General features: G+C 48.7%; 1 protein-coding gene across 8 annotated transcripts in view; it reads right to left on the bottom strand.

Moving 5' to 3' along the window:
• The window catches only part of RAB3IL1 (RAB3A interacting protein like 1), a 42,766-nt gene that overhangs the window by 18,028 nt on the left and 11,758 nt on the right, over nt 1-12,980 (bottom strand). Inside the window, exon 1 of one of the 8 annotated variants that reach the window (XM_040494891.1) lies at nt 2,285-2,451. The exons of the other annotated variants lie outside the window; for them this stretch is intronic. Within the exon in view, the coding sequence (XP_040350825.1) occupies nt 2,285-2,436 (152 nt within the window). The 5' untranslated portion in view covers nt 2,437-2,451. Of the gene's footprint in view, nt 1-2,284; nt 2,452-12,980 lie in introns of those variants that run through there. 8 annotated transcript variants of the gene reach the window in all.

Raw genomic sequence — 12,980 nt, 5'->3', positions numbered from 1 at the left:
CCCCTTTGCGGGGCTGGCGCGGGGCGCCCGGGGGTGGTGCTTCCTTGGGCTCCCCGCTCTGTGCCTGCTCCTGCGTGGTGGGAAAGGGGCCAGGCCCCCAAAACAAGCTTCCTCGGGTTTACTCTGGGTGCCTATCCGCTTTTCCCAAGGGAGGACCCACCTTTGGCCCGAGTCTTCAACCCCGGGCACCCCCCGCCAGCCCCGCAAAGGGGCCTTTCCGTCTTGTTCTGAACAGCGGGTTCACTGCCCGTCCCTTCCCTGTCTTTCCCCAGCATCTGTAGTTAAGGGGAATGCACCCCCACCAAGCACACCCGTCTGGTCTCACGTCCTCTGCAAAACCTTTTACTGCATCCCAGACCACTGGTCTTCCTGTTCCTGAGTCCCTCCGTCCCTCTGTCACCCGTCCTGAGCCCTGATCACTGGCCTCGACTTCAGCCCGGGGCTGGATCCAGTGAGAATATAGCTCTAATCTCCGGCCAGGGACGGGAGCTTCCACCCTCCATGTCTAGGGAGGCCTGGGAGGCCAGGAGGAAGGAGGTGCTTCCCTTCCAGAAGCTACCAGAACTCAGGGCACTACTCTTCCGAGCCCACAGAGCTGAAACCACAGGCTTGAATTTGTCAGGTCTTCATTTGGGGACACACATTTCTTTCATTCATCCATTTGTTCCTTCGTTCACGTACCCCTTCGGAACACAAACTGTGGACCATACAAGGGCTAGGGATCCAAAGGGAAATTGCAGACGCATGCTCTATTATCCTGGGGCTCCGATATGGGAGGGAGACGGGGGGTGGGAGACATACTCACAAGGACTTCCACTTCCAGGGTCACGGCTTGCCCAGGGCACACCTTGCTAAGTGCATGGTGTCCTTGGCAAAAATAGAAAACAGTACTGCTTTTCCAGGTGGGCACAGCCCATGCCAAGGTACAGGACTTGGCGAGTGGAGGGCAGGCTAGATTTCATGCCTTGCTCACTCACTCCCTTGGCTGGCACCTCGTGCAGTGCACAACCTGTGCAGGCCACTGTGACATCCCTTCTGACCTACCAGAATCATTCTACCCAGGCCTCCAACGCCCTTCACTCTGTGGGGCAATTGTTTCCCCGACTGTGGTTTCTCAAGGGCAGGGACCAGGTCCTTCTCGGTGCAGTGTTTCTCCACCTACCCCAGCCCATCCCAGAGTCTGGCCCAAAGCAGATGTCATCATGTTTGTTGACTTGAATTCTATACCAAATAAGCGTTGAGCAACAGTGGTCTTCCCGACACGTGCTCTGTTCGTTATTTAGAGGAAGGAGGAAAAGACACAAATAGAGCTCAGGACAGGGCCTTTACCCTCCAAGACTTCATAAGCCTGGGCAGGAGATAAGACCTGGTCCAAGTCAGGGTAACCCAGACTGGTGGGAGATAAGGCATGGAGAGGGTGTCAGCCCAGAGGAAGAGTCCTTAGCAGGAGGGGGGATGGCTAGTGGGCTGTGGAGGCCCTTAAGCGAGGCCTCCAAGGACAGATGTGGGATCGCCACTCTGGGAGCACGGACACCCAAGTACTACCCAAAAACATCACGTCATCTATACATCCAGTGGTCATCCAGTGGATTCCCGGGTCTCACTAGCTCCTCCCACCGCCCATTGAGCTCTGCTCCTCAGCTGCAAAGGATAGGCTCAGAGAAGTTCGGGAACCTATTTGATATCACACAGCCAGGGGTGATGGGGCTGAGACCCCTTACACCAGTTTTCTGGAAGGACAGCCCAGAAGCCAGAGAACTCACTAGAGGCTGCAGCTACGTGCAGTCAGACAACGTGCAGTGCAGTCAGACAACAAACGGGGAGCCTAGGAGAGGCCTGGCCAGCTGGAGGGGAGGGAGAAGTGAAAGGTGTGTCCTCTGCCTCTAAAACACTGCCCTTCCCCACCCTCCTCCCTGCCATCCCCATCCCCACCTGACAGCCCTGACCACAGACCCTTGGCTGGAAACAGATGAGCAGGAAACTGCCGGCCTGGATGACCCAGGCCCTGATTCTGAACTTAGGTCTCTCCTCAGCTCACTGTGTGACCCAGGAGATGTGCCTTGCCCTCTCTGAGCCTCAGATTCTGTGTCTGTACAACCACCAAGTTAGAGAATCAGGGTCACCCCTTGGCAACTGACCTTGTAGGAGGCTCATGAAATCCCTCATGATTCCATGCCAGTCCCCCCGTCAGGAGCCTGGCCTCTCACCCCCTCCTCCCCAGTGCCCCTGCAGAGTGGCAAGAATCCTCCTCCCCTCCCCTCTATGATCAAGGTCACTAGCTCACCTGTCTGGGTCCCAAGGCTCCTCTCCCAAGTTCCCGTCAAGGGCAGGTCCCAGAACCGATGGAGCGTAGCGGACAGCCCCCGAGCTCATTGCCAGGAACACGGGGCATGTCCCTCGGGCAGGACACCTGGTGTGCTCCTTGGGGGCATCCATTGCCAGGGCCAGCCTGAAGGTCCCTCCGGAGACTGCCAAGCAGGCGAGCAGCAGAAGCCCTTCTCCCCCACCCCTGGGCTGAGCCTCACGCTAACCTTTGCTATCTCTGAGAAGCAGCAGCCCAGGAGGGAGGCCCCTCCCAGCAGGCCTCTATCTCCTGAAACCCCGTAATTATTAACTCTCGTGGCTCGGCGGGCAGCAGACGGCTCTGGGGCCCTCCTTCCCGGGCTCTGGGGCCCTCCTTCCCCGGGCTCTGGGCCAGGAAAGGTAAGACACCCTAAGGGGTCGTGGGAACTTTCCTTTACATGCCCAAGGCCCCAGGCTTTCACTCGGCCTGAAGACGGAGCTGTCTGTCCCCTCCTTGGCCAGGTTGCTGAGTTGGAAAGAGCCCGTCCAGCCCAGGCTCTATCTATCACCAGTCGGTTGTGTGGCCTTGGGCAAGAACCTCCACCTGCCCCACCCCCCATCCCTGGCCTCGATATCCCCTCGATATCAACCACCGGCATGCATGGACACCTCAGTGTAGCAGTGAGGAGCACAGGCCCGGTGTCAGGCCGGATTCACACCCCACTTCTAGACTATAAACCTTTGGGCATATTACGTTCTGTGCCTCGGTTTCCCCAACTGTAATATGGAATCTCACCCTCTAAGGCACACCAGGCCAGCTGCTACTGCCCCAGACATGCCCTACACCTCCGCTTTCCTCACACAATGTCCCCTACAGCACATCCTACCCACTGCTGATAAATCTCTTTTGCGAATACCCCCTCCGCCAGCAAGCCTTCCCCTGTGGCATGGGAGGGGGGGAGCCCTCAGACAGATGTCCACCTTGTGTCATGACGATTGGAACGGTCAGACACCCCCATGAGAAATGAGTGGCCCCGTGGGCAGAGGCTGGCCCGCACTCACCACCAAATCCTCAGGACCCCCTTGTCCGGGACGTGGTCAGCCTCAGTCTACCCAAGATAGTTTGTGTGTTTCACCCTGTCTCATTTGGCTTGAAATCTAATCCTGCTTCTGCGGTTCCTTGGCTCTGTGGCCTTGGGGCAAATCACCTCACCTCTCTGGGACTCAGTTTCCTCATCCGTGAAACGGGCACGATTGTCCCCGGTGAGGTTGTGAACATCACAGAAGGTAACATCTGTGAAGGGTCTGCCACCCTTGAAATGAGAGTTTCATTTCTCTCTACTCCTTTCTCCCTCACCTTCCCTCTTCTTTCCTGTCAGCCTCTGAGTTCCCCGTGGGGGAGAAGCCGCCAGTTCCTGACTAGCAAGCAGTCACACCCCCCACCCCCCAGCCCTGCCCTGCGGATAACAATATCTCCTACTCAGGCTTCGGGCTTCGATGCTCTCAGCCTAATGCAAACCAGATGCTGGCCTTGCCTTTCCTGGCAGTGAATTTTCCATGGCCTGCTCCCACCCCCTTCCTGTTTGTGCTCCTCACGGATCCCCTGCTATATTCTCTCGTGCCCCCACCTTCCTCTGCAGGGCAACCTCTGGGCCCACCTGGAAACAATTAATGGAAAACAGGAAGTGTGGAAAGGCGGGGGGGGGGGGGGTGGGGGTGGGGAGGGTCTCTCCATCACCCCAACATGGCAGGAGGGAAAGGAACTCAGTCGGGCTGGTGACAAAGTGTATAAGAGATAGTCCCTCGCTGCTAAGCACCAGCCAGCCCCTCGGGGAGGAAACGGAGTCAGAGTCGCTTTGGGAGCTGTAGAGAAAAAACTGCTACCTTCTGGACATTTAGGCCTAGCTGGGACTTCATGGGGAGCTTTAAGGGCCTTGTCCTTGGCTGTGACTTAGAAAAAAATCGGAGCCAGAAGAGGTCCAGGCCCCGCTGTCGCAGATGAGGAAACTGACTTGGAGGCTCGTCCAGGGTCACTGGTGAGTCAGAGCCAAGAGGCAGCCGGGGACTGCTTGCCAGTAAAAGCTGCTCCCCGAAGTCACTTCCCGGGCTTGCTATCTCATCATCCCCGCTGCCCTTCCCCCGCAAGGAGCCCTGGGCCCCATCACGAGGATGCTCACAAGGCCACCCGCAGCACCTGGCCAGGCGGACCTGGATCTTCCCCACCAGGAGCCGGGCACTGGGAAGCGAGGCCTGGGGCAAGCCCTGGAGTGTGCGCGTTGGGAGCTCTACCTTTATCCTCGGCCCGTGAACCCCCTCGGGAGCATCCAGGGCTGGCCCTCCTGGGGAGGACTCCACCATTCCCAGGAAAACAACAGCCCGAGGGCTCCCTGAGAGCTCGGCTCTGGCCGCCCCTCCCTCGGCCAGCTGTGCTGAGTGTTTGGACAACTAGATGGAATGTTTTGCAGCTACAGTCCTCCCTGGGTCCCTGAGCTCAGATTTCAAGAGGGGCGGGGAGAGGATGCTGGCTCCAGGGAGAGAGAGAGAGAGAGAGGCTCAAGAGGTCAAATATGAGTCTGGAGCGCCCCCCCCCCACCCCCAACGCCCTGCCCAGACCCGACCAAGACCACTGGCTGGCCAGCCCCAGTGCGGTGGGGAGATGGAATGAGCCTCAGGCCCCCGAGGGGAGGACAGAGCAGAGGGTGGAGGCAGCCAAATGGTGTCAGAGATTTGGTGGGGCCAACCTGGTGAGGTCAGGCCCTGGAGACAGTCTGGGCTCGGGGAGGGGCCAAGGCCCAGGAGAGCACTTTGAGAACACTAAGATTGCGAAGATTCCCCCACAGAGATGGGTCCATCTGCTACTATCCCCATTTTACAGATAGAACGATTGGGGTCCAGAGAGAGTAGACCATCCCAGGTGATGCAGCATGCTGCGTGTAGAGCTAGAACCCAGGGCTCCAGAACCTAAGCTCAAGTCTTCTCATTATTTTCATGTTCCCACCCTCATCTCCAGCCCCAGAGACACACACACCCCCGCCACTGAATCGTCATCCTTCCTCTTCCTTAAAGGACACAAACAAGGGGCATCTGGGTGGCTTAGTCGGTTAAGCATCTGACTTTGGCTCAGGTCATGGTCTCACCGCTCATGAGTTCAAGCCCCGCATCAGGCTCTGTGCTGATGGCTCAGAGCCTGGAGCCTGCTTTGGACTCTGGGTCTCCCTCTCTCTGTTCCTCCCCCACTAGCATTCTGCCTCTCTCTCTCTCTCTCTCTCTCTCTCTCTCTCTCTCTCTCAAAAATAAATAAACATTAAAAATGAAAAAGACAGGGGCGCCTGGGTGGCGCAGTCGGTTGAGCGTCCGACTTCAGCCAGGTCACGATCTCGCACTCCGTGAGTTCGAGCCCCGGGTCGGGCTCTGGGCTGATGGCTCAGAGCCTGGAGCCTGCTTCCGATTCTGTGTCTCCTTCTCTCTCTGCCCCTCCCCCGTTCATGCTCTGTCTCTTTCTGTCCCAAAAATAAATAAACGTTGAAAAAAAAAAATTAAAAAAAAAAATGAAAAAGACAGGATAACCTACGCAAGTGGGGTACTGAAGGTTCACAACGAGAACACACAGACGCTAGGCTTGCTGCCAGCCTCTGAGAGCATTAACCCACTGCAGACAAAGGCTGGAGGCTCTGGTAGCGAGAATTCCTGCACCTTCTCCCACCCTGGGGCCAGAGGTCTCCCAGATTCCCCAACACAGCTGCTCAGGCCTCCCAGAGCCCCCTGAATCAGGCTGACAAGACACACAAGTCCCAGACCCAACTATATGGAAGGTAGTTTGAGCCTCAGTTTGCTCACCTTGAAATTGAAAAGGTTACCTTTGCTCTACTTGCCTCGCCATCACATCGTGGGTGCTGATGACAAGGAACAGGACGTTCCAGTGGACCCCTTTGGAGACTTAAATATTTCCCAGCAATAAAACCTTTGGAGCTCGCTTGAAGAAAGGAGGGAGGGGATTCCTTTGAGCCCGGATGGGTGTGGGAGTCCCACCGAGGTGCCTGGAGGCCTGGGTTAGATTCCTGGAGGTGGAACCTGTTTGGCCACTCCCAGCACCTGAGCAGGAAAGTTCTCGGCCACCTAATGGAATTCGAGAACCAGCCAAACTTTCAGAGGCAGATGTGGCTAGAGGGGGTGGGTTGGCCCTACCTCACTCCCTTCCAAAATGGTGGGATGAGGCAGGGACTTTTTTTTTTTAAGTATATTTATTTGTTTAAGTAATCTCTGCACTCAATGTGCGGGCTCAAACTCAAGACCTTGAGATCAACAGTTGCATGCTTCTCCGACTGAGCCACCCAGGCGCCCCAAGAAATTAGGATTTTAATCCACATTGTCTAACTCCAAAAGCTCACGTTCTCATCCCTCTACCATTTATCCTCTCAAAGGGTAAGGTGAGGCTTTTTTGGAGAAAAGAGGGCTTGAAGAACAAGCGGGATTTAAATATACAAAATGGAGGATGGCATTCCATGCCAAGGAACGCCAGGAACAAAGCCTTGGAGGTGGGACAGAGCAGGGCACACAGAGAGAAGCCAACTCTTCCCTTTGGCTGGAGCTCAAGCTGATTTGGGGGACACTAGAGAAAAGACTGCACAGGCAGTCTCGGAATGAATCACGAAAAGTGTTAGAGGCCAAGTTAAAGAGTTTGGACTTTATTCTAAAGGCTCCAAGGAGACAGTTAAACATTTTTGAGCAGGGGAGTGACGTGATCAGAGCCCTGCTATGGGAAGATTAAATTAACAGCAGTGTGCATAGAAAATAGAAATGAACTTATCAAATATCCTGAGAGGTAAAGGCTTTCTAAACTTAGATGCGTTTGAAGAGACCTCAAAAGGAAAAAATCAATAGATCTGTTTACATTAAAATTTAAAACTTCTCCATCTTCCTCCTTTCACCAAAAAATAACCAAAATTAAAAGGCAAAAGGCCTAGGGAAAATATTCCCAGCAAGTGGCAAAGTGTTGACATCTTTAATATATAAAGAATTCACAAAAATCAATAAGAAAAAAAAAAAGAAAATAAATAGGAGTCCAGTAAACATGTTCATTCATTCATTCATGCATTCATTCAAGCAACATATAATGAGCATCTGTGTTGGGTGCTGAGAAGATATTAGTGGACAAAACAATTTATTTTAAAAAGTATTTGGAAACCTGGGAATGAGAGGGAACTTTATTACATTGATGAAGAGTATCCACCAAAACCCCACAGCCAATATCATTCTTTCTTTTTTTCCTTTTTTTCTTTTTATTGGCAAATATTCTTAATGCTGAAATTCTAGAAACAATCTTTTAAAATCAGGAGTGAGACAGGCATGGCTACTATCATTGTTTCTATTCTATACTATATCGGTGATTGTAGGCAGTGCAATAAGAATAGAAAAAGAAATTTAAGACACAAATATTGGAAAAGAAAAATCAGAACTCTTCTTTTTCCTAAATGATTGTCTACATGTCAAACTCAAAGGTTTAACTATAGAGAACAAACTGGAGGGGAGGTTGGGGGGAGATGGGGTAAATGGATGATAGGCTGTAAAGAAGGCACTTGTGGGGCACCTGGGTGGCTCGGTCAGTTAAGCATCGGACTTTGGCTCAGGTCATGATCTCACAGTTTGTGAGTTCAAGCCCTGCGTCGGGCTCTGTGCTGACGGCTCAGAGCCTAGAGCCTGCTTTGTGGATTCTGTCTCCTGCTCTCTCTGCCCCTCCCCCACTCGTACTCTGTCTCTATCTCAAAAATAAATAAAACATTAAAAAAATTTTTTTTTAAATAAAGAGGGCACTTGTGATGAGCACTGGGTGTTATACATAAGTGATGAATCACTAAATTCGACTCCTGAAACCAATACTACACAATCTGCTAACTAACTTGAATTTAAATAAAATCTTGGAAAAAAAAACAAAACCCAAAGGACTCCATAGAGTCCTATTATTATTATCTATTATCTATATCTATTATTATAAAAAGAGAGCTTGGCAAAAAGGTTGGCTATAATATCAGTATAAAAATTATTCACATTTCTGTACACTGGTAGAAGTTGGAAAAATAGAATTTTAAAAATACATTATTTATTATAGCAATAAACGATAAGAACCTATCATAAATCTAACAAAACACTTGCAAGACTTATTATAGAGGAAATTTTAATTTTGGATACAAATTATAAAATTATAATAATTACAGTATTATTATATAATCTAAATTATTCCTATAATAAAACTATCAAAATGATACAAATTCTAAAACTAGGTATTTCGCCAAAATGCCAGTTTTCTCGAACTCGATCTACGTATTCGATGCAATTGTAATAAAAGTTCCAACAGCGTTTTTCTTAAATATGACATGCTGATTTTAAAATTTATATAGAAGAGTAAAAATATCTAAGACATCCCTGAAGAATGAGGCACTTCCTTACTCCCCAGCTATCAGGACTTATAAAACTCTAGTACTAAAAACAGTATGATATTAGCTCAAGAATGAACATATATAGACTGATGAAATCGAAACCAGAAAAAGACCAACACATATCTGGAGCTCTGATGTTCAGATATAGCCTTGCTGATCAGTGGGGAAAGGAAGGGACCATCAAATACATCATGTAGGAACAAATGATCGAGCCTATATGGATAAAATAATTGGAACCCTATCTTACACTATGCGGAAAAATTAATTCCAGCTAGATTACATATGGAAAGAAAAACTCTTAGAAACAATTGTAGGAGAATATCTTTTTTACTTCAGAGAAAGGAAAGATTTTTAAGTAATTTCTACACCCAACATGTGAGGTTCGAATCCACAACCCCAAAATCAAGAGTCATATACTCTACTGATAGAGCCAGCCAGGTGCCCCACGAAAGGAAGGATTCTAAAAAAAAATAGGGGCGCTTGGGTGGCTCAGTCAGTTGAACGTCCGACTTCGGCTCAGGTCATGATCTTGCAGTTCATGGGTTCAAGCCCCATATCAGGCTCTGTGCTGATAGCTCAGAGCCTGAAGCCTGCTTCGGATTCTGTCTCTCCCACTCTCTCTGCCCCTTCCCTGCTCATGCTCTGTCTCTTTCTCTCTCAAAAATAAACATTAAAAATTTTTTTTAATAAAATAAAAAGACATAAAAAGCACTAACCATGAAGGAAGACTGGCAAATCCAACTACATTAAAACTGAGAACTTCTTTTCATCAACTGACACCATAAAGTAAATAAAAAGATGAGCCATGGGGCACCTGGGAGGCTCAGTCGGTTGAGTGTCCAACTTCAGCTCAGGTCAGGATCTCGCAGTTTGTGAGTTCGAGCCCCGTGTCGGGCTCTGTGCTGACAGCTCAGAGCCTGGAACCTGCTTTGGATTCTGTGTCTCCCTCTCTCTCTGCTCCGCCCGTTTGCACTCTCTCTCTCAAAAATAAAAACATTAAAAATAGTGATAATAAAAAATAAAAAGAGGAGCCATAACCAACAAAGTTGTAGTATCTAGAATATAAAAGGAACAGGAACTCTCAAGTCAATTAAAAAATATATATAAAATAATTAGAAAAATGGGCAAAAGATATGAACGAGCATTTAAGAGAAGAAACATTACAAATGGCCAATAAGGGTTTGAAAAGATACTCAAACCTAATCACGTTGGTTATCAGGGAAATTAAAATAAAACCACAGCGAGAGAGGATCTTATGTTCACTAGGATTGGCAAAAATTAAGAAATCGGATAATACCAAGCGATGAACAAAACGCACATCCATCCACAACAACTATAGCATTGGTATGAATGTAAATTGGTAACTGTTTCGGTGAGCAATTTGACATTACCTTCTAGAATTGAACATTTGTGTGTGCCGTGACCAAGCACTTCCACTCCCAGGTATATGTGCTACAACAATTCTAGCACATTTGCACCAGGGAACGTGTGCAAGACTGTTCATAATAGCAATCCAAGTGTCCAATGAGCAGGGGCTAGATAAATGCATCGTGTTATTCGTTTACAGTTCCTATAGCAACTGTATCCAGTTACCACAAACCAGGAGGCTTAAAACAACAGAAATTTATTTTTCCACCATTCTGGAGACCAGAAGTCCAAAACCAGGATCACCGGGCCTCAGTGAAGATGTCAGTTGGTCTCTACTCCCTCTGGAGGCTCTAGGGGAGAGTTTGTTCCTTGCCTCTTCCGGGGTCTGGTGGTAGCTAGTATTCCTTGGCTTGTAGCCACACCACTTCTCCATTATCTTCACATTGCCTTCTCCTCTTTCATTTGTGACAAATGTCACTCTGGCTCCCCCTCATAAGGACACTCGTGGTTGCATTTAGAGCCCCCGTGGATGATCCAGGATAATCTCCACATGTCAGAATGCTTAACTTAATCACATTTGCAAAGATCCTGTTTTTATGTAAGGCACAATATATTGGTTTAGGGGTTAGACTCTGATATGTTGGGGGGGAGGGAAGCCCTCCCCCCCGCCCAGTTTTCTGCAGTCTGCCATCAGTCTGTCACACACACAAAATACAGTCACCCTATCCCAACATCTCTAAAAGTCTTAACGCATTATAATATCAACTCGAGCCCAAAATCTCATCTAAATATAATCAGCTGAAACCCCCAAAATTCATCTAAACTAGGTTTGTAAGATTGGATAGAGTCCATTCTGGGGGGGGGGGGAAGTTCTTCTCCATTTCTAAAACTGTGAAACTAGTAACAAGTAATCTGTTCCCCTAATATGATGGAATGGGCATAGTATAACAGTTACACACATCTTTACTCCAAAAGGGAGAAAATGGAAGAGAGAAAGGGACTGGTCCCAGGTAATTTCAAAATCCAGCAGGACAGGGGCGCCTGGGTGGCGCAGTCGGTTAAGCGTCCGACTTCAGCCAGGTCACGATCTCGCAGTCCGTGAGTTCGAGTCCCGCGTCAGGCTCTGGGCTGATGGCTCGGAGCCTGGAGCCTGTTTCCGATTCTGTGTCTCCCTCTCTCTCTGCCCCTCCCCCGTTCATGCTCTGTCTCTCTCTGTCCCAAAAATAAATAAACGTTGAAAAAAAAATTTTTTTCAAAATCCAGCAGGACAAATTCCTCTAGTTTTCAAGGTGTAGGACTAATCCTCTGTCACCCACAGTTCCTGCCTCCACATCTGTGGTCCTGACTTCCAGGTCCAAGGCTCTGCCCTCTGGGCTTGAGGTTAATCCCTTTTGTCATTCTTCGTTTTTCTTAACAGTAGGCACATGTGTGAAGCTGAGTCATTTTATAAGCCTATTTCCTGCCTCTAGAATCGTGGGGTTCCAATAGCCTTCCTTCATTCCATTCTGTCTCTGTCCCTTTCCATCTCTGTCCCTTTCCAGCGTTTCTGCTGGTGTAACTCTCAAAAGTCTTGTGGGTCTCCTGTGTATGTCACAGAGATTCACATCATTACAGACAGCCCTCCACAGATCTCTCCTGGATAATTCTATCTATTCCTGGCTTCTGCTGAGATGGTTGAGTGGATCTATGAGTCATACACTTAATATCCTCAAGACTAGCAAAAAGCTGTTCAACCACACCCATGGCCTTCTCCCTAGAGCACATTGTTCTAACAGTAAATCGCCTAATTTTAGTATATTTCACAGTTCGGAAAGGTTGCAAATTTCCCCCATCATCATGTGCTGGTTCCTTTTGATGTAACAGTTCTTTCCCTGAGATATCCTTTTCCTCTCTCATTTTATGATAATCAGCAAGAAAAAACCAGGCCATATCTTTAACATTTTGCTTGGGAATCACCTCAGCTAAAATCCAAGTTTATCACGGACAAGTGCTTCTAACAGTGCTTCTCGAAATTCTTCCAGCTTCTCCCCATTACCCATTCCAAATCTATCTTCACATTTTTAGGTGTTTGCTCCAGCAGCATACTACTCGATTCCAAAATTTGGATTAGTTTGCTATGGTAACTGAAACAAATGAACACAAACTCGACGGCTTTTCGCAACAGGAATTTATTTCACACCATTCTGGATGCCCAAAGTCCAAAATGACTATCACTGTGCCCAAACCAAGATGTTGGTAGGTCCGTGTCCCCTCTCAAGGGTCTAGGGGAGACTTCTGTTCCTTGCTTCTTCCAGCTCTGGGCAACTGCTGGCATTCCTTAGTTTCACTCCAATTTCTGCTTCCAATGATCACTTTGCTTTTCCTCTTCCGTCCATGCCAAATCTCCTCTTCCTCTCTCTTATAAAGAGGCATGAGATTGGCCTTGGGGCCCACCCTGATAATCCAGGATAATATCCACACACTTCAAGATCCTTAACTTAATCACAGCTGCAAGGATCCTGTTTTCAATAAGGTAACATCCACAGGTTTCCGGACGAGGACCTGATGTCTTTGGCGGGGCGGCAGGGTGGGGTGGGGGGCAGTTTTCATCCTATCATAGTTCTGTTCTTAGAACTTTAAACAGCAATGACAGTGAATGCGTATTTATATGTCACTTACTTCACTCCCTACTCCAATGTAAGCTGTGTGAGGACAGGGCCTTGTTTCACTCACCACTGTATACTCAGTCCCTGGAAGAGTGACCACCAGGTAGATGGTACCCAATAAATATTTGCCGAATGAACTACTAAGGTGGATATTTATATGAAGAATAATACAAGTAAATAGAAAATTTTATGGTATAACATCAAGTGAAAAAATCAGTATGCAGATTTTTATATACAAGGTAATTATTTT

Source organism: Herpailurus yagouaroundi, unplaced genomic scaffold, assembly GCF_014898765.1.
Source record: "Herpailurus yagouaroundi ecotype Mexico unplaced genomic scaffold, PumYag 187, whole genome shotgun sequence".
Classification (NCBI taxonomy): Eukaryota; Metazoa; Chordata; class Mammalia; order Carnivora; family Felidae; genus Herpailurus; species Herpailurus yagouaroundi.
Note: the sequence above shows the minus strand (reverse complement) of the source record. Positions and strands in the feature narration are given on the sequence as shown.